This window comes from Accipiter gentilis, chromosome 29 (assembly GCF_929443795.1).
Source record: "Accipiter gentilis chromosome 29, bAccGen1.1, whole genome shotgun sequence".
Taxonomy (NCBI): domain Eukaryota; kingdom Metazoa; phylum Chordata; class Aves; order Accipitriformes; family Accipitridae; genus Astur; species Astur gentilis.
Window position 1 is genome coordinate 21,375,089 of NC_064908.1, and position 22,148 is coordinate 21,397,236.

General features: G+C 35.8%; 1 protein-coding gene across 6 annotated transcripts in view; it reads left to right on the plus strand.

Annotated features, from left to right (window-relative positions):
* Nucleotides 1–22,148, plus strand: part of RALGPS1 (Ral GEF with PH domain and SH3 binding motif 1) — a 154,694-nt gene that overhangs the window by 17,453 nt on the left and 115,093 nt on the right. For all 6 annotated transcript variants that reach the window (XR_007510064.1, XR_007510065.1, XM_049833315.1 and 3 more), the window contains exons 3-10: nucleotides 1,358–1,456; nucleotides 4,168–4,294; nucleotides 7,244–7,351; nucleotides 10,548–10,598; nucleotides 15,594–15,677; nucleotides 16,159–16,248; nucleotides 17,823–17,915; nucleotides 20,044–20,170. Coding sequence is in view for 4 of the 6 variants with exons in the window: in XM_049833315.1 (XP_049689272.1) it covers nucleotides 4,238–4,294; nucleotides 7,244–7,351; nucleotides 10,548–10,598; nucleotides 15,594–15,677; nucleotides 16,159–16,248; nucleotides 17,823–17,915; nucleotides 20,044–20,170 (610 nt within the window). In the remaining 2 variants the exon portion in view is untranslated. The remainder of the gene's footprint in view (nucleotides 1–1,357; nucleotides 1,457–4,167; nucleotides 4,295–7,243; nucleotides 7,352–10,547; nucleotides 10,599–15,593; nucleotides 15,678–16,158; nucleotides 16,249–17,822; nucleotides 17,916–20,043; nucleotides 20,171–22,148) is intronic.

Consider the following 22,148-nt stretch of genomic DNA (forward strand, 5'->3'; position numbering starts at 1 on the left):
TGAATATGGAGCTCTATATGGTCTATTGTAAATGTGTCCTTGGGTTCAATTGCCAATGAAGTGGAATAGTATATTGTTGATCTTGCTGTAGGTTGGAAGCAGGATTCTTTCACTATTCTTCATTCCCTTATCTTGGTTGATGACAGCTATAACCATTGTGATGTTTGATACCAAATTCTGGAAGGCATGTCCTCTGAGCAGGGCTGAGGACTGTGGGTTTGTCTAGTTTGGAGGAAAGGAGACTGAGGGGTGACCTCATTGCTCTTTCCAGCTTTCTGAGGAGAGGATGTGGAGACGGAGATGCTGAGCTCTTCTCCCTGGGATCCAGGGACAGGACATGTGGGAATGGCTCAACGTTGAGTCAAGGGAGGTTCAGGCTAGATACTAGGAAACATTTCTTTACTGAGAGGGTGGTCAAACACTGGAACAGCCTTCCTAGAGAGGTGGTTGATACCCCATGCCTGTCAGTGTTTAAGAGACGTTTGGACAATGCTCTTAATACCATGCTTTAACTTTTGGGCATCCCTGAAGTGGCCAGGCAGTTGGGCTAGATGATCATTGTAGGTGCCTTCCAACTGGAACTATTCTATTCTAAATTTATTTTTTTTTAAAAAGGAAACCCAACTGGTAACTTTCCTTGGTTCCAGCCAAGTTTATTAGTGGCCTGACAGGGCTCTAGTGATCTTTAAATGTCTTCACTGAACCAGTTGTGCAGCTAATTTAAGCTTAAAGATCAGTTATTGTTTGATAGAGTACCGAAGTATGTTTTCTCAAAAGCATGCTGAAGCTGTCAGTTCATAACCCAGTGATACTAGGAAAACTGTAATGAATTAACAAAAGTAGCAAGTAAATGGGGTTGGAAATCAGCTAAGACAGTTAACTTTTGGAGCCCAGAATGGCCATACCAGGTCTGATCAAAAGCCCGTCTAGCTCAGTATTTTTTCCTTCAACAAGAAAATCAGTAAGAGCAATAGTCGTCAGTAGTTGCTTACATGGTTATTCTCATATTTGCTGAGAGGAGTCTGAACAGTTAGTAACTTCCTCAGATTGCTCTGCTAGCATTCAGAAATTGGGGCACAGGGACTTCCTTGGCCAGGGGTGGTATCTGTGCTTAAGAGTCTTTTAGTGAGTTTCTTGTGAGTTGGATAACTAGTAATGAGAATGAATTTATGGTCTTTGTAAGTGGATTACATGCATATTACTAATAGCAATGTAAAATTTGCATTTCTGCTTTCAGAGAATGTTCCTTCTGTGCCATAGATGAGAAAACTTGACAAATGCTGGTAAAATAATGGCTATAGGAATTACTTTTGTGCTCAGTTTTGATGGTGGTGTTTTGGTTTTTGTTTTTTTCCAGTTTACTTGTTCTTGAACTGTCTTCACTTTTGCTTCAGAGAGAACTACATATCTAAATGGGTTTGTTAAGTTGGCAAAGAAGAACAGACAACCTCTGGTGGTATGTATGTTTGCATTCTGATTTATCCGCTTTGCTTCTGGCAATCTATGAATGAGATCTACTGCAATGTACCCGTGAACCTTCCATATGCACAGACAAGGTGTTTTCTTTGTTTTGTTTTTTTTAGCACTGTTTGTGTAATGCATCATTTTAATGATTAACCTGTGCAAGTTGAAAGAAGTTTTGAGAATCAAAAGCTATGAAAAAGAATTATATGTCATTTTAGTGACTTTTTACCTTTTATTGCCAACACGTTGGACCTTTGATAATTTTCAGAATTTCAAAAAAATATTTTTAATCTTTTTAGAGTGCAATATTGCAAATATGGGGGAGTAGCTTTTATATTAATTATTTTTGTAGTGTATGTAGTCTGACAGCCTGTTGTTACAGTAGGCTTAGTAGTGCCTCCAGTGTTACTTAATTTGGAGAGTAATAACTTCTGTGTTAGCAGGTGTGGAAATACTTCAAATCATCAGGTGATTTCAGAAGAATAAAAACTCCTTGGATTTGAATTAAAAGGGTAATTGGTCCCTATGACTCTCCTCAGAGCAGCAAAACAAATGGGAGTGTAGAGAAGTATTTTTTCATAGGAGATGTGAATCTTGGAAAAAACCTGTGCACATAGGAAAAAGCAGTGCATTTTAAAAGTTTGTGTTATATTTGAAACATTTTTGAGGAAAGAATCTATTTTGGTCTTTTTTAGAATGAAAGCGTCTAACCCTGCAAGCTTTTTCTATATACTGAATGTTGAAAGGCAAAAGTTTGGTTTCAGATATTAAAGCACTTTTGTCTCTTTTTGGTTTAGTGAATGTAGAAACTTGGAGTACAACTGAGCTTGGACAGGGTACAAGATCACATATGGGATTTTTCTTTCCCCTTTCAGAGCATTTTTGAGCCCCCGCACACTGGAAAGCCTAGTCAGAAAGGCGGAGAAGGGGGAGACGAGAATATTTTTGTGGCCTTGATGTAAATGCCACGTTTTAAAGAAATTACATCATGAAAATTGCTTTCCACTTCAGTATCTCTAAGGACTGTTAACAGAAGTACCTCCAGACCTAGAAATACTTCGCAGTCTGTTAGTGCTCAAAATATGAGTTAATTTTATCAGGACACAGGATAAAGAAAATTGCTTCTCGACTAGTTTAACTGAGGAGATTCTGGCATTTTTTGGAAACATGGTTATTGATTTGTTTCATGCATGCCCATGAGATTGTGGGGGGAGTTGTTGTTCGTCATGTAAGGCCTTGAAGGGATGACAGGTGGGGTGAAGACCTCATCTTTCTCAAGGGAGTAAAATTACAGGTTATTTTTATTCTCAGCTGCTTGCTTTTCCACCATTTTCCTGTTTGTGTGATCAGAGTGTTGTGGCAAAGGGTGAGGATGCAAAGGGAGATGTGGCAGTATCCCTAGCTGCATATTTGAGCAATTGCAGATTTTGCTAAAAGAGTATGTGTACAGGAGTCTCTGGCAATAGTTGCCTTGGGGTTCATCTGTGCGTGCTGTGGGGAAATGATGAAACAACAATGCTGTTTGTTTTCTCAATTTAAAGTGAATCAGAGTTTGAGCTGACTACTTGGTAATTCTGCAAGCAGTTCTTGGGTTTTGTGTGTGCAAATGCTTATAGACGTGCAGAGACACACACGAATAGTTCTGCTCTTAGTTTGTATGTGCATGCTGTATCTGAAAATTTTTTACTAGCTGCCTGCTAGCAGCATGCTTGAAGTGTGTGTAAATTTTCTGCAATGTTGCTAGTTCTTCGCGCAGTGAAACAGGGCTATGTGGTGTCTGTATTTTAACCTGTCACTAACAGCCAATTTAGATTTAATAATTAGAAATAGTCAGGTAGTTTCGTTTTCACCCCATGGGCATAATACTGATTATTTAATTTGGGAGGAAGAGTTGTTCTTTCTTTTGATGAGACAGGTGTTTGGATTCAGCAGTCTCTTCTGTACAGCCCTGCGGGTCTGGACTGTGTTACCTTTTTTTATGCCCATCTTAACAAGCTTTCACGTAAGGTTCCATTAGGATGCTCAGGTGTGAATCTTGCAAAGCATTGCTTAGCTGATAAAGAAAGAGGCAGATCCTGTACTAAGACCTTCTACGTAAAGAATGTTAGCAATGGATCATGTCAAACACTGTAACTTCAGTAAGGCTTGTAAACATCCATTGCTGTCTCCTTGTTCACTTAACGAGCCATTTCATTGTAGTTGTAAGAGTCTGTTAATGTATTCCTGTAAAATTTTTAGGATGCAAGGGTAGTCTTAGATTAGAGATTATGTGGACTCTGATTCATGATTCAATAAACATAAACTTTAAATATATCATTATGATGTATTAGGTGATAAAATTCTCAGTCATTAAGATAAGAGCATAACGTGTCATGTTGAACGTTTAACTGAAGGACTTTGGCAGGTACCGTGTCATTGTGCTAATTGTCATTGGACCATTAATGAAAGGGGAGCTTTAACCTGTTAAGCTAGATGTTAGTGTGGATGCCCAAAATGTGCCAAATACAGTATCTGTGTGAAGCCTGGTTTGGCTGTGTTTGAGAGCAGAATTTGAATTTTGGTTCTGGGTTTTACTTCATTTCAGATAAATACAGAGAATGCTTGTCTCCAAACAGTATCTTCTAAAGGAACAATGAAATCTCTTGTATTGTTGAGGTTTTTAAACTTTATTTATTTATTTGCATGAATAAATTTGCTTTGCAGGAATTCTGTTTTCATCATGTTGTCTCACCATTGCTGGCTGAGCTGAAACTTCCTGCGTCTTGGGGAGAGCATGTATAAAAGGAATGACCTCATGGCCAATGTGATGGTCACCTCCGCCACTCCAGAGGTACAGTTCCTTGTTTTTTGTTAGCTCCTGTATCAAAATGGACATTTTTGGCTTATTTCAACTTTCACAGAAGCCCTTTCCACTACTAGTTGTGTCAGTCCTTTTTCTTACGAATGGTGTAGTATTTGACAACAGAGTACTTTTAGAACACTTCATGGCTCTTGGTGTCCACAGCCAATTTTTTTGTTGTTGTTGTTGATGATGATTACTCATTTAGACTAGTTTTAAATACCATTTTTGACCTGTTACTCTATAACTTATGGCAGCCATTTATCAACAATGAGTTAAGAGCAATGTAATGTACCATCTAAATGGAGCCAGTGAGAAATATTCCAGCTGATTTTTTTGGAATTTACTAGTCTACTAGTAAGAATGTGCTCTGCAAGATTTTGTTCATTTTAACCCTTTCTAGCCTTTGGAGACCAGGCAGCTCTGTTGTGCTGTTTCCATAAACTACCTAGTTCCGTGTTGACCTGGTGTGTGCAGCTAACAGCCTTACTTTCATGTACTGTTATGATGAGGTATTCTAAATCAGCTACAATAAAGCTTGCCCAGTAAAGCATACATTTTAAATGTATGATTGGAGGTACTTTTTGCTTTTTAAAAAGGGTAGCACTTTGATGAAATTCTTCCCTACTTGAAAAATTCTACTTCTTAATCTCTTAAGACAGCCAAGAGCTGCATGAAGCAAGTTTTTCCATCGTAGTGGCGCCTTTTGCACACACAACTTGATCCTATTAAAGCAGTTGTCCTGATTTTCATTAAGCAAATCAGCGGTTTCAGTAGTGAGCTGATCTTTAAAAATCTTATAACAAAATAAAAATACATAATACAGCTGTGCCCTACAGAAGATCATTTTCTCAAACATAGTATAAATGACCTCAGACTAACAAAAATAGTTTTTCATTCTCTCAGGATGGGGGACATTTTGAATTGGGTATGTAAACACGCAGTTTTGAAATTCCTCTTCGAAATAATTTATATTTAAAAAAAAAAAAGACTTTCTGACATCGTTTTATCAGAACAGAAATATCTGTCATAGATCAGAGCATAAGAAGTCTCAGCTGTTTGCAACCCAGGGTCTTCCTGAAGGGAAGGTCCTGTTTGCTACCTCTCAATGTATTTGTTTTCTATAAATTTACCTAGTCCCCTCTTTGAATCTGTGTAATCTTTTCCTTTATACAGAATCCCACAACAAGCTGTTTTTCAGCTTAACTATATGCTGTGTGAAGACCTGTATCCTCTTATCCATTTAAAATCCATCTCTAATTTTAACTGATAACCCCTTCTCCTGGTGTTAGATGAAGCAAAGAGAGACCATTCCTGTCTTTCCTCTTGCTTATTTTGTTGGTTATTGTACTTCCTCCCCACAACCCACTACCTCTTTTCTAGGTTGAAGTTTTCTAGCATAGCCAGTCTTTCTTTCTAAAGAAGCCACTCCATACCTGTGATCATCCTTGTTGCCTTGTTCTGAAACTTTTCCATTTCTTTGGTAGCCCTTTTAAGATGGAGACTAATACTGCATATGTATTCCAAGTTTGGGTGCATCATGGATTTATAAAGGAGCATATGCATACTCTGTTATGTATTTTCTCTTTTCCTTTTCCAGACTTACAAATCTTGTGAAGTCCCTTTTCAGTTTTTCATTGCCAGGTTTTTATTTTACCACATTGAATAAATAAAGCAAAGATCCATAGTCATCAACAAATTGTCACCTCATTGTTCACTCTCTTTTCCAGGTTGTTGAATATATAATAATCATCACTTATCTATGCATAATTCTCTGCTGATTCACATGTTCTCAGTGCTTGTAACAACTGTCTTGTAACTAATTATTTATCATTGGAAGGATAGTATCTATGGTAGGGCTGCATAGTTTCCTTACTATCTTTGGAGTGAGGAGCCATGTCAAAAATCTTTTGGAAGTCCAACAAGACTGTATTAGTCATGTTCCTTTACCGACATGTCTGTAGATACTGAGGCAGTGTTATACTCTTATCTCCTCTTTCTAAATACTAACTTGGCGATTTCTTGATACAGCATACCAATCTGTGTTTCTACTAATTCCCCTTTATTCTCTTTTGGGTTTGCCCAGTACAAATTGTCAGGCTTCCTATTCAGTAGTTCCCCAGATATTTTGTAGGAAAAAAAAAATCATCATCTAATTTACCTCTCTCTAGTTCTTTGCTACCGAGTCAGTTTTAAATGACAAATATATGTCACAGTTAGTTAAGATGCCAGAACATCTCGTTTTGACAACAGTGTTTTTCTAGCAAACAAATAACCTCAGTGAGGTAAGGGCTTAAGATTTTACGTGCATATATTTTTATTCAGTATGTAGTTTTAAGATAAGAAGTAGAAAAATAATGCTATTATTATTAAATCATGTTACTCCTGAAGAAAGGAAAATGAGTCACAAGTGCCTGCATCTGAGCCCAAGGACAGAAACTTCAAAAGGAAGGCAAGGCACCAGATTTTAAGGCAGGACACAGTACTAGTCTAAGGTACCCTGGAACTAACATTGGGTTAAGTTTCAGGACGTGTAAGTTTTGGGGTTTTTTATAACGTTATGGATAGAGCAGCATGATTTGGATCTACCCACTCTTTACCTTGCTTATTTAATTTAAAAATTTCCATTGAATATGAATCTTCAAAATCCCAACACGTTTCGTTTTGTGTTCCAGCTCTTTTATCTAGTCTCTGATTTTTAAAATGGTCTTCTAAAGCTGGCATTTTCATAGAGCTAAATTTGTATGTCACTATAGTTTTTGCAGAAGAAAGTTAGTTGGAAACATCTGTGAACCGTGCTAAACTAAATTTTATAATGCAGTGTCTGTAGCTTTTTGAAGTTTATACGTTTTCTTGTCATTTCTTAGTATTTTTACACATACTTATTTTCTGAATTTGACATGAAATTCTGCAGATAAGCCTGCTATTTTTTCTTTGTAGGGTAGTAGCAGCTCAGATTCTCTGGAAGGGCGAAGTTCAGATTATGCCAATAAAAGCTACGATGCAGTTGTATTTGATGTGTTGAAAGTAACTCCTGAGGAGTTCGCTGTAAGTAGAAATGTTATTTTTGCATTTAAGCTTGTATCACACTCAGGGCTTGCAGGATATTAAAAAATAAATAAAAATTTTCCTTAAAATAAAAATCTTTTAAATGAACTTCCATTGTTCTTGAAAACAAATTTCTGATTATATAAACTTTAACAAAATAAACATGTTGTGAGATTTAATCATTCAGTACTGACCTGACAGAGCATATTTGTTTTTCTGTGTAAAGCCATTTGAATTTTTTCTAGTGTTTTAGAAGACCCTAGCATAGGTTTAAAGATGTTAGTTATCCACAGTCTGATTCTTTTTTTAAACTGGAACCACAAACACTCATCTTTTCTGATGAAACATCAGTTTCTCAGAAAAATCAGTTTCTTAAAAGCAGGAAAGAAGCTTGTAGAGAGGAAACAATTTGCATTCCTTAATAACAAGTTTTCAGTACTAAACTGAAAGCAGAACTGCAGTTTTGGCAAAAGTCCAACACAGTTCTTGTGCTTGCCCCCTGGTTTTTAATTTATATGTTAACTTGCTGGGGAGCAGGAGGAAGTGAGAATGAAAGCTACTGAACCTAGTGCAATGTTTTCATTAATGTTCTGGGCATCAAAATGATGTTTCCCTCATTTGGCATAAGATCGTATAATACCCTTCACAAAAAAGTCCTGGAGATACGCCTACTTTATTCCTGTAAGTTTGTCACTTTGGAACAAATTCTGATGAGTCTTTTTTAACACTAATATGATGTACATGGATGAGAGCTGTTGTTAGGTAAAAATATAAAACTATTTGGCTGGCAAATCTGCATCAACTTAGTTAAAAAATGGCCTGATGCTTTTGCATCCAAGTTCGGGTGATCCATGGCCAAGGACTACCTTCAGAAATGAACAGAGCTACAATTTAGACAGGCCTGTAAAATTACACAAAAATAGAGATACCTAATTTCATCAGAGGAGACTGAATATTAAGTCCAAAGACAGGCCAGAACATAGTGTGTAGTCTACCCCAGCAAAAATGAATTTGTGGTGATCTCAGAACTGTATGTGTTAAATGATCAAGTCAAGGTAAGATTGCTTGTAACTTAAAACTCATCAGTTTTCTATTATGTTCATAATTCCTACTGTTGTTGGTTTGAGACAGAAGCTTGTTGCTGAGGGTCTTGATTTAATGGTACACTTTAAAAACACACACATACGCTTGCACACGCACCCTTATGTCATTGTAACATATCTTTTAACTCTGAAGGCCAAACTTCTGTAAGTTGCTTTTCTCCCTCCAGTTCCACTTTCCATCCGTAGCCATGAGTAAAGCAAAGAAATTAAAAACCCACCAACCCCCAAAGAAACCAAAAATTGAAATGTGTGTTTGTAGGACTGGCAGTGAGGCTTGAAAAAGATTATATGTAAACCCTAGTGGTAGGGCTGTTTGTTTGGGGTTGATTTGTTTGTTGATATTGATTTTAATATGATCACACAAACTTTTAACACCAAGGCTTTCTTAGCCAGAGTAGCTGTTCTCCTTGTGCCACATCAAAACATTTTCATTAGTTTATCCTGATCCTCTCTTTTTATTGACAGCTCAAGTAATGTTTACTGCTTCTGTTCCATCCAGAGAAGCAGATAATTTCTTTTTTCAGTAAATAATAGCAACCAGGAAATTATACATACCATTTCTTGTTACTCAAGACTGTAGTAGTTTCAGTGTTTCAAATAACTTGAAACAGTTCAGTTGGGGAGAATGAAAAAAACCCCACAGGTCTGGGTTTACTGTTAGTACAGTTTGGTTACTGGACATTAGAGCAGAGATCTGTAGAAGGTGGGATTGCTGTATTGAATATAAATATTTAGAGAAAGAGAATGGAGCTAAGTTAAGGTCACTTCCAAATTTAGTGTGTTGCATTCCTTTTTAAAATTTAGAAGCAGCAGAGAAGAAATTCCCTGGTGGTAATCACATATATAACAAAAAGACCAGCAGCTTGTCAATACTACTGAATTTCATTGGCAGCTTTTTGGTGGTTTTGATTGAACCCATGTCTTGTTGAAATGATTACCAATTCTTGCTGAAAACTTCCTTATCAATGGCTTATAGTCAACTTTTTGTGCCTCTGCTGTCCATCTTAGTAGGACGCAATCAAGAAGTTGCAAACAAGCATTTGTGACTGCAGTTTTTCTAGAAGCAGAGCAAGATCTTAATGACATCTGAGTTTGTAAATACCCAAAAGTTACTCAGAAGTATAAATGGCAAAATTGAGTGCTGCTAAGAGTGGTCTGCTAGGGCTTCGTGGCAAAATCTTAGCATAATATAAAAGCAAGAGATGGTTAAAGAGTGTAGATTAACCATTTATGGAAGGAAATTTTTTTCATGTCTCAAATTTTATGGGCCTCAACTTTTCTAGGCTCATGTCTACTAATAGTAGAAACCTTATTAAAACTACATTTAAATAGATAGTTATCATTCTTAATTGGTGGAATCAAATGAGCACTCTGAGAGGGGATTAGCAAGTTTTTGCCGTTTTGGGTTTAGCATTACAAAATGGCCAGTAGAGAAGCTTTGCTGTGGAAAGATCCAAAGAAGTGTCCTTTGACACTTTCTTTTACGTGTTTACATAACTTCCAAATATCTAATGTTATTCAGTCACTGAAGCAATTCAAGTATCTTATCACTCAGGTGCTAAAAACGTTCTATAAATGCTTTTTTTGAAAATGATTGGCTTGGAAACAGCGTTACAATGTCTTATCAGGACATACTAATAAGTGACTGAAAATCTGTGTATGACCCCTTTAAAGCATATTCCAGTCATAGCTAAGAAATGCCTCATAATGCGTTATTGCCTTTCAACCCAGCGAATGTAAAATGTATGCTGCTTTCTGTGTGAAAGGCAAATAATTCTTCCTGCACTTCATTGGCGTAACAGAAAGACTCTCAAACACAGGTTTTTCCTCTTAGACTGCTGCAAGTACTGAAAACCTTCACTTAGTTACAGCCAGTAGATGTAGGAGAATATAATGACATATTGCCTCTCGGGATGGTGGAGTTTCTGCTTGTGGTGTGTCAGCCTGGACAGGGGAAGCCAAATTCAGGACTGGTCAGTTCTGGTCTATGGAGAAAATGTGACTATATGGTTTGTAGTTACTAAAGGGCAGGTGTAAATACATGATTGTTAGCTCTTTGTATTACCTTATTTAAAATTTTATCTTTATTGCAGAGCCAGATTACATTGATGGATATGCCAGTATTTAAAGCTATACAGCCTGAGGTAGGTTCTCTTAAACTGCTTACATCTTCGGAATTCAGTGCCTGAGGAAATATGGCCATTTAAATAATGCTTTTTTGTTCAAAAATGCTCACCTTCTTGCACTGCACTAGTATTCTCCTAGGCTTATTCCTTGTTACCACTGTGAATCTGTAACCCACCCTGATTTATTTTGATTTGTCATCTATTACCAAAAGAGATGACTGCATTTCTGGAAGTCTTCCTGTCCTGCTTTATGTTGAGTGTTCAGGATAACAAATGTCAAAATTCTCTACTCTCCCTTCTGCTCCTGTTTTCAGTTCACATCTGATTTCAGCGCTTGACCTATGCCTCTAGTCATAACCTGTATTTTAGGCTGCATCAGCCACTTGGTAAAATTTTTAATTTGTACTATCATGTTTAAGATTCAATTCTGAGGGAATAAATCAGTCCAGACCCTTCAAAGTTAATTGAAGTTAATTGAAGTTAATTTTTTAACCTTTTAAGAAAGACACAGAAAGAAACTTGAGGCCTGTTGAGAAAAAGCAATCAAAGTTAACATAGACATTTGAAAATCAGAAATAAGAACTTCAGAAATGAAGAATGAAGGTAGTTATCAGAATATGTTAAATTTCCATAAAAGTGATGTTATCTCAGTATTTTGATGAAAAAAATTTATTTTCTGCAAAAGGTACAAGAATTGCATGTTTCCAGCTTCACGTTCTTTAATATAAGAACACGTCCTTAGATCCATTATGATTTATTGTCTTCTTGTGCCTATATGGAATATGATGAATACATAAAGGGCAAAAAAGCCCCTATAATATTAGCAAAACTGAGTTTTTGACAACATCAGAAAGGGCAGTCCAGTTTAGAAGGTTCTTAGTAGAAGCTCAATCCATCTAACTTGGTCACTAACAAAACAACTCGTTGTATATTACAGTGGTTTAGAGAGATTAGCAGCTTTCTATTTTGAGAAAGTATAGTAAGGAAAATAAAAATTCATCTATCTGGTGTCTGGCCTTCCTGTCAGATAAAGTAATTTTTTTTTTCAAGAACACCAAGACAGTTTTGTAGCTGAAAACACTTTCATGCTTCTGAAATTATGTGTGCTCTCCAGACAGTCAGTGAGTCTCTACTGGGCAGGGGGGGAATGACAAGTGAACAATGCAATAAGAAACCAGCAGTACCCATAGAAAAATCTGTTAACACAAAAATATCAGTATTTACAAACAGATACATAGATACTTTTTAATGAGAAAATTTTGTTAAGAAAAACATCTGTTAGAACAAAATGAAGGTTTCACCAAAAGCAGAGGTAGTGTGATACTCTGAGGAGACGAATGAATACAAAATAAAGTACAACACTATAGATGTTCGTATTTAAAGTGAATTTTGCATTTGCTTTAATTGCTATGAAATATCTGTGCCATAGCATTTTATAGCAAAATAAAATGGTGATTAGCTGTTCTTCTCTTCCTTTGTCATTGCTTCATTTCGCCTTTCGGAAATGAAATTTCCTAAAGTGCTACTCTGATCAGCAGATAGATGTAACTTAGTGAGAAATGATCAGAAGAAACCCCCTTATGTCATATTTTGAGTTTCTGCTAGAATACAGATCTGTGTATAAGTAGCAGGTGCCACAAACTTTTAGTTTTTAATTGTATTTTCTGGCTTTCATCTTACTGGAATTACCAATTTAATTTTTTGCCAAAAATAAACAACTATCCTGAAATTTTGCCAACTGTAGGACTAGGTTTTAAAGCAAGATCTAGTCTGTGTGTTTGTCATCTACCTGCTTCTTATTAGGTAAGTTATTAGACTAAGAAGGTTAAAATTTTCTGGTGGGATCAAATATTAATGTATAGTTGGTAATTGTCTGCATTTCTTTGTGGCCTGGTAGCCTTTTAAGTTAAGTTGGTATATTTGTTCTTCTGTGTCCGTAAGCTTGGATACCCTTTGATAAACTACCCCTTTGAGGCCTGCAGGGTTTCACATAGATGACTGCTGGCTCTTGCATTGTTCATGGCCAGATGGTTGTCTGCCATTTTGCACCGACACTCTACCTCGTCAGTCTTCCGTTGGTGTCCCTGTGTTGCAGGGAAGAAGGAAAGGCCAATATTCTGGTTGAAACCTGTGTTTCGTCATGTCCTTGTTTTGTTACGTCATTGGGCATGATGAAGGCAGAGTTATGGTCTCTACTTTTCCTTTCATGCTTGCTTGTGCAAGGTGGTCACAACTGCTCTGCAGAATCAGCTTTTGTATGCAGGAAGTGATGGTAAATACGCTGGTGGGTGAGCAAGAGTGAATACATCCAGTTTCCTGTGCTAGAAAGGGGGTGTGGAAAAAGCATGGAGGGGTTGAAATGGTTTGCTAGATGTTGCATAGGTAAGTTCCAGGGCAGAACTGTGCACAGAGAAGGTTTCCTTAGCCAGCAACCATTAGGCTGGTAACTCATTTTAACTTTACTAAGTACTTTAACTGACTGTAGTGAGTTACCTGTTGAATTTTGTGTTTGCAGGAAGAGCATTATATTGTTTTTCCTTCAGGTTTTAGTTTTTAACATGAGCTTATGTGTGGATGGAAAGACTTAAGTCTTTAGAGTTCTGGCTGCCAAGTCTTATCTCAAACACACAAATATCCTTTAAAGCTGGCACTTGCTGAAGCTTTTTTCTGCTTTTTGTCTGAGCTATTACTAAAAAACACATCTGCATGTTACTTTGCAAGAGTTCAGTAAGAGGATGTCTGATTAACAATTCTATGCTCTCCAGAAGAAATAACTATGCTTACATTCTAGGTTTCTATGTAACTTTATTTATTTTCAAAGTCGTGGAAATTGCAGTCTCCACAAATTTCTGGGTTTTCTTGCACGCTTGATTGGAAAGTTCCTTGTGACTGTGTGCATTGAGGAAATTGCTTGCATCCTTCCATACAAAACGATGAAGTGTAATTCTAGAACACAGTACATTTTAGCAGTATTAAAAAAAGTCAGCAGGGGCATGTTCGATCACTTACTCTTATCAACCTTCCTATTCAGTCCAAATTTTAAACCTAGTCAAATGATTTTACCACGCATGGGATTTTCCATTGTTGCTCACTGGCCCTCTGGCATCTGCTTAATATCCTTAGGTTACTGACCCCTTCCACTTTTCTGACAAATGTAAATTTTGCTGTCCCTAGTAGAGTGACCGAGATTTTTCCACATAAACATATAATTTCCAGACTCTTAAGACCAGACATGCACTGATCATGTAGAGAATCTGTGTCTTGACAGATGTGAATTGGCATTTTTATCTGCAGAAGGCTTAAATGCTGGAAGATTCGGAAACAAAATATGTTTGGAACTGGAAATGCTTTTCCTGGTGCTCACACAGGAACATGCAGACCTCCGCATCTCAAGAGTGTGTTCCATTTATCGGAATGTACAAAGTGCTTTTCAGAGGCATAATTCTCATTGGCTGACTCTGCCTTTTCATGCGAAGACATCTAAAGTTAATAGTGTACATTTGGAAAGTTGAACATTTTGATTGAAACAGAAATCTGTGGTTCTAAAAACAGAAGAGTGATTTAGAACTGGTGTTATGGAGAACTCATTTCCAGTATGTATGTATCTACTTGTCAGATCTGAATATAAAGACTGTATAGATATGTGGTAACTTGAATCTGTAGTTACGAAGAGCCAAGCTGTCTAAATATATTTAGAACTGCCTGAAATAACTATTGGAAAATGGACGCTTTCTTTCTGGCTAAATCAAATTTGTAGTTCCAATTTCAAATGTCTTTTGATACATAATTTAACACAGTTTATTTAAGGAGAAAATAATTAATCTGCTTTTTAGCTCTTCTGTTTACTTTCTACTTCCCACAGGAATTTCTACTATTTATTTTGCAGTTTAGGTGAAAGATTATTTTTTGCCATAGAGCACTGGGATTTGATTATGCACTGAAATTGATTGGTTGTGGTTACAGCTATACTACAGCATTTGTGATTTTTCTTCTTATTTTGAACTGGGTTGACTTTGAAGTAGTTGCTATAATGAAAAAGCATTCAAAAATCTATTTCACATGCTGTGACTGAACTATGCAGCCTACTGGCAACTTTTTGCTTTATTAGCACCAAAGTACTAATCTGTATTCTTAAGGACATGCCACACTTCAGTCAAGTCTGTCTAAACTCTCATGGCTTAAAAAACAGCCAAAAAAACAAATATCAAGGCCCAAAATAAAACAAAAGAATTCTAACCCTGACCATATGTCCACCAGAAGACCTTCAGATTTAAGACTGTTACTCTCCAGCCTTTTTCACTGATAGATTCTCTCAGTCTAGAGTATCATGTATGGAGATTTCAGGTTTTTTTGAAATTAGTTTGTAACTACTGTGAACAATAATATTACAGTTCCAAAATTGTGTTCTTCAAATGCTTTAGATCTCACATTGTAATTACAAAAAAATAATTAGAGATTAAATATGCTAAACTGTGGTGTATTCATGGAAGTTTTACTAACTGTAATAATGAGGATGACATTCAGGAATAATAGCTAGGTTACCACTGCTAGTTGCACAGCTGAATTTTGTACTCTTTCACTACTTCCAGTATTGCTTACTGATACGTTTAGCTTTAGCTTCAGTTTTGAACCAGATAAGATTATGTACTAGCAAAGTCTTTACTCCTGTGTCTGCTGAGTACTCATTCAAGGCAATGCTGGACTGAAATAATCAATGCAGAATGAAACTTCAGAGATACAAGTTGCAGCTGATTGCTTAGTCTCTCTGTATCTGAGTATTAATAATGATGTCTATTTTTTCTAGTATGAGGAGAAAATATACCAATCACATAGTTTATGTACATCAGGAAAACACAGAAGTGTTTGGTTAGACTAGTTGTCATTGACTTGGTGCCTTGAATTGGTTTTAGTAGTTACCTGATAGATGCTTCTGTCATGTATCAGTTTTTACACTTTTAAATGTTTTTAAACATTACCAATTTTTTTAAGGCTATTTTTAAATGTGTTTCCTAGGAACTAGCCAGCTGTGGATGGAATAAGAAAGAAAAACATATCCTTGCTCCAAATATTGTTGCCTTTACTAGGAGGTTTAACCAGGTAAATGATTTGATTGCTGTGATGGAACAGGTACTGTTTGACAGTTGTCTTTGAGTGTAAAGTGAAATAGAACTACTCCTATGAATTAAAACTCCAGAGTATTTTTCTAAATGAGAATTAAGATTTTAAAATGGCAGTTCCTGTTTTCAATTGCTTTGCCCACATTTTCATGTTGTTCCTCTAGACCATTGGTTCCTAATAATTTTTGCTGATGTGTCATGTTACAACATTAGCAATTCTTTTCCTTCTTTTTCTGTGTTTCACCTGCTCATTCAGTTATCTTAGTGTCACCTCACTTCTCTACCTACTTCTTATATCCAGTGGTAATACTTTTGGGTAATTGCAGCTATACCGGTGAGAATTCATGGGATCAGAGCTCTTTCTTTCCTTACCCTGTTTTCTCCCTGGAGCATAATGAACTTTACAAATAACAAAGTCCTTTTTTTGTAAATAAATTCAGTTATATCTGTTTACTTTATAGGTCAGTTTTTGGGTTGTACGAGAAATATTAACAGCACAGACCTTAAAAATAAGGGCAGAAATATTGAGCCATTTTGTGAAAATAGCTAAAGTAAGTGCAAATTTCTTGTGCTATCATTCAAAATCTTACTTCCTTTCTGTTTGTTTCTGCACTACTCCTATGAACCATTGTTGGATTAGAGGGTAACGTTCTTTTTTAGCATATCTGCTATGTTGTACCACATGAATAAGATAAAGGCATGACATCTATTGTTTCTACTTGGTTAAATAAAACTACCCAGTTCAGTGTGACTTGTCTTGTACCTTAAACTTGTTAGGTAAAAAGTGGTTTGTCTTGCTGGTGGCCAGATACATGTTGTCAACACTGAACATGATTGTAAGCTGTTCTGTTTTTGTGTCTCCCCCCATTCAAACTTACCTCTTATCTCTTGCTTCTAAAAGAGCTATTGTAAGACATGTATTCCTACTTGTAACATGTAGGTGCTGACCACTGCATTTTACAAGTAATTTGTAACTTTAAAAAAATATATATTTATTTTAAAAAATAATTTTCTGCTTCAAGACCTGTGGTCATTCTGTTTTGTATGACCCTCTGTGACACTAATATTAGTAAGAACATAGCACTTGGATCGAAAGCCTGAGTGCTAATCTTGTACATATGAAATTGCATGTGTGCATAGATAATTAGAATAATATTTTCCATGTAATACAAAATAAATTTTTTTGGTGTTGTGAGTATTTCCAATCAGTTTACTTAGTAGTTTTGTGCTGAGGCAGAAGAGAATGTATCTGAGTAAGTTCCTGGCACAAATGCATAGTCCAAGTACTAGGAGAGTGGTCAACTTGGAGGTGCTAGATTGTTCTTAGAAGTAAGAGGTTTGGTTTTGGTGTCGTGTTCCCCCCCACTCCCAGGAAAAGGAAAACACTGCCCCCTCTTTCTCTTTAATTTTTTTTCCCTTTCCTTCTTTTCCCTCAATAACATCCAGATCTTCCTCAAATGCTCCTGAGCAATGAGTAAATTGATCATTCCAGCCTCCTTTTAAGACTTACGAAGAAGCTACATGACACAGTTCCCATTTTTATATCTTTCTGGAACTATAGGAAACTTTATAATCTAAGACAGCTTTATTCCAAAGTATTATCTCTTTTGAGATCAATGTGTTTTGAGTAATTGTCAACACAGAGTGAATTTAAAGTATGTTGAAGTGAGGAAAATTTGTCGTGTAAAACAGATCACAAAATAAAAAGTTGTATTAATTCTGAAAGGGTCATCAGCATCTTTGGTTGTAGTTTTTGGCTTGATTAAATTTTTAATCTCCAAAATTATACTCATTTTCAAGAACAATGCATCAAATAATTTTTTCATATTTTCTGTTCCTGAAGGAATAGCCTTGGAAAATAACAAATTCAATTTTTAAAAAAATCTCACTCTCACAACAGAAATGTCTATTCTTTTGAGGGGTATATTTGGAAAATTTGCAACTTCTAAAGTAGTCTTAAGAATTTTGCACATTGACAGCATTGGATAACAGTGTTGTCTACAGTCATTGATGAAAACTTTGTATTTTATTAATGAAAAAATTGTATTTCATTAATGCAACTTTGAGATTAATTAATCCTGCTTCCCTTTTTGATGTGCTAAAAGTTGTTATTCCCTTTTTTCAGAAGCTTCTAGAACTGAATAACCTTCATTCTCTTATGTCCGTGGTATCAGCACTGCAAAGTGCACCTATCTTCAGACTGACCAAAACCTGGGCTGTAAGTTATTCGTCAACGATTGTGTTTTCTGTCTTGTTTGAATTCTGAGCCTTTCTGAACCCTTCTGAATTGTCGAATTGCATACTTTGGAAGAAGATTCTTTATATTCTCATTTTTGTGGTACCATCATAGCAAAAGTAGTGATCTGTTACATGTTTTGTGAAAGTAGAGTTTAAATGGCTGCATGTTTTTGAACAATCTTTTTTCCTGTAAGTTTCCTGTTTTCATGACTAGGAAATCTAGAAGCCGCAGATTATATGCTCAAGAGGACTTTAGTCGATAAGTAATCTTAGAAGACCGTCATATAGAGTGTGTATCAGTATCCCATTATCCAAATCATTGTGTGTGTGTCATTAATACCTTGCTTAAAAGGAAAGGAAGAAAAAAGATCTGTTACAAATATAGAAGCATTAATTCTGTGATTATTGTACAATGCATTTCAGTTTTCATTTATTTCAGAAATTACAAGCATTGATAATTCCATTTGCAGAAATTTGGTCTCTTGAGGGCAGACTTTCTCATTTAAATTTACTGTAAGTTTTGCTGTTTCTATAAAGTGGAATACACAATTACAATATAGTCCAGCTGTATGTAATCTGTAAATATACAAAGGATTAGGTAATTGTCATTAATTTAGTATTCCACCCAACATGGATCACATTAACTTAAGAACTGATAAATAAAGATGGATATACTTTAAATCTTCTACTTAAGTTTATTATGTCTTTAAAATGCCTGTTACTTTTTTATGGTTTGATTGCTCAGAATTAGGCTATAATCTAATAAAAATGTAAGTGCCTGCTGGTTTGAACAGCTTGATGAAGTTGGAACTTAAATAGGGAAAAATGGCTCACATGTGAAACTTAAGTGTGTGAATAATTTGACTTAGACCTAAAGAGGTGTAAGGCTCTTTGTAGGCACAGTAGTTCAAAAATACAATACAGTGCAGAGTCAGGGCCTCAAGGAGTTCTCAGTGCTGTTTAGAAAGAAAACAACAAAATTACTCTGAAATCTTTTCACTCTTGTTCCTTTTATGTTACTTTTTAGTAACAGCTGTTATTTAACTAAGATGTGGTTGCACACTGTTCCAGAATTGCAAAGGGCCTCAGGGCTCCCATTTACAATGCTGTTTTACTGATGACTTCTGTCAAGCCCATCCTGTTCTGAGCAAGACTGAATGAAGCAGTTAACTCATGCATGTCAATTGCAGTGTTGCTTTTGGGTTTTTTTTTTCTAAAAATGGGCATACTCATGGTTCTCTGGAAACACAGCAGCTAGGCTTATGAGCTCTGTAGTACAAGTGTTGGAATTTTACAGAGGAAGAGGTGTATTAAGAAATGTGCTATGGAACAGCTGTCTGTTGTCAGAAAGTACAACTGCAAGAAGCCACTGTACAGTGCCATAATTCTCCACTGATTCTGACTCAATTGGCTTTTAAAATAATATTTAGAATATTGCTGGTGTTTCTAAAAACAGCTGAAATCAGGAATATGTTTTTATAACTACAGTTGTGCATTTTATGTTTACTTTTCAATCTTCTGTCACTTTAGGATCTTCTGCATTACTAAATATTTTTCTGATCTTCTGCAGTAAGTCCAGTAATAGAAAATAGAGATTTAAGTATCATAGTGATTTACTTTCCTTACACTTTTTTCAAAAACGTTTTGTCATACTTTTAATAAGGCACTGTTGAAATGGTACAATTTGCCTTTATTTGGAGCATTTTCCATTGCTATTTCTACTTTCAAATTCAAGAGGATTTTTGGCAATTCTGATAAACTATGAGAATGTTGGTGACTGTATAATAGCATATATTTTTCCTCTCAAAATTTAATATTGCTGAGGTTATTCATATATATGTATATATCTGACGTAGTGATATGTGGATCCTTGATAAACTGTTTAGAGATAATAATAATTTGTTCATAACTTAAGACTTAGGCTGAATTGGGTCCCCCCTGCCCCCCTTAACAGCATGTTTTGAAACATTGTGCTGGTTTGGGATGGTGAATTTAATCTTGACTATGCTTTCCTTTACTGTGGGCAATTCAACAAATTTTATTTGTTGTTGTCTTTGTTTGGATTCATCTTTTAAAATATTATTATCTCCTTCATTTTTTTTATGTAGCTTTTGAATCGCAAAGACAAGACCACCTTTGAGAAGCTGGACTATTTACTGTCTAAGGAAGATAATTATAAAAGGACACGGGAGTACATCAGAAGCTTAAAAATGGTTCCTACTATTCCATATTTAGGTGAGTGTGAGCAATTATTTATCTGTAGCTCATTTTGACTGACAACTAATGTAGCATGTTGTACACCTGAAGAACACTATATATAGAAGGTATGGTTCACTTCATATTTAGAAAAATCAGTTCTGGTGGAGGTTGTTAAACTATACACTGTTTGGGATCTCTGATCTCTGACTTGTAGAAATTTTGTGCATTACTGACATCTGAAACTACAAATATGTCTTTGTTTACTATCCTTTTGATGTCTTCAGAATTTACAAGAGCACTGGGTTTCAGAAGGGTCTTTGAGTACAACATGATTTAAGACCTTGTACCCATAGCTTTCATTTTGGTTGGACTGGTTTTTTTCAGGTACCTCATAACTTGGTATCTCTAAACTGGAGTTGTTGGTTTGTGTCAGTTTCTTGTAAGTACTTTGGAAAGAGATACAGACTGAATAGTCAGTTCAGTTGATTGGCTTGTCTTTCCAGTATTCCCTTGTATTATTCATGTAGCCATACTATATCATTATTTCCCTCGTGGCTCTTTTTAACTGGCAATTCCTTCCCATTACTGAACTGTGCTAGCATTCCTGAGGAACACTGCAAAAACCAGATTCCTCTTAAACAAGGCCATTCAGACACTGTAATGTCTTTCTAGTAATGATTTTTTTTAAAAGAAAGAGTTAATCTAAGAAGTATTTAACCATGTCTTCTGTAAGCGATATAATAGAAACAGTAAGATAATTTATTGTAATTATTTTCTAGTGTCTAAGAAAAGACAAATACAATGCTTTTTCTATAGCAGTCCACATATGCAAAGCATGGTCCTGTTGAAGTAATTGTTTTGAACATTCTGTAAATGACTTCCAGAAAAAAATATATTTAAAAAAATTCAACTATGTCTGGAATTTCCATCACAGATATTCAGCACAAGTCCCTAATATTTGACAAAGTTATAAGTAACAGAATACACCATAAAGAGATGTCTTAAACATTTTAAAGTACTGGTATAACCACAAACTCCACTTCTAATGCAAATTTTTTTCTCATCTAACATCACTCTGCCTTGTGCTTCAGCCACATGAACTTCACAAAATCAAATGTGAAGTACACCTTTACCTAAAGTACTAGGAATGGCTGTTTTTCCTGATGTAGGAATTCCAGTTAATGATCTACAATTAGAGCTGCACATATGAGAAGAAAATTGAAGTATTCTAGGAATGATACATAACAGTTCTTTAAGAACTGTGTTGTATTCCTAGACAGCTTCTCATCATTGTGGTATTTCTTACTTCAGCATGAGCAAACCTGACACGTTTACAGAATTTCAAAAAAGATGTATGAGGAAAACCCTTTACTTTTGGGGCAGGCTTTTTAGTGCCTAAAGCTTATTTGTAGTCTTAAAGTATTCAGGGGACTACAAAAAAAACCTTTGCGTGGGTGTGTAAGCACTCAAACCAATCAGTAGCTTAATCTAGTTTGCAGTAGGCTTTTTAGAATCTTCATTCCTTCAGCTTTTTCGCAGTTTATTCTGTTGATTTAGCGCATATATTTCAGAAGAAATCCATGACACGTGGTATTGTGTTTATTTTAAATGGTTTGGAGGTAGTTTTTTGTTTGGGCTTTTTTTTTTTTGTCATCCCCTGTCCCCCGCAAGGAGTACAGATCCATAAAAGTAAGATCCTTTCCAAATTATCATTTGCAGAACTGCTTTTGTTCTTTACCAAGAGACTGTTAGAGAAGAAAACAGATTCACCAAGCCTTGTTGATGAATACATTGTCATGGGCAGCCTGATTTAAAAGCTGAAAAGGCAGTTTATTAGGTTAGGATGTAGAGGATATGAACAATTGCTGGGAATATTTTACTTATTGTATTTGTATTTATGAAGTGGAAGACTGGCATAAATTCAGGACTGTAAAATTTTCATCCATTTGTGTACTATTTGTATACAGCTGTCCTGCCAGTTACTCTATTAAGCTGTCTTAATCCTTCTTTGAAC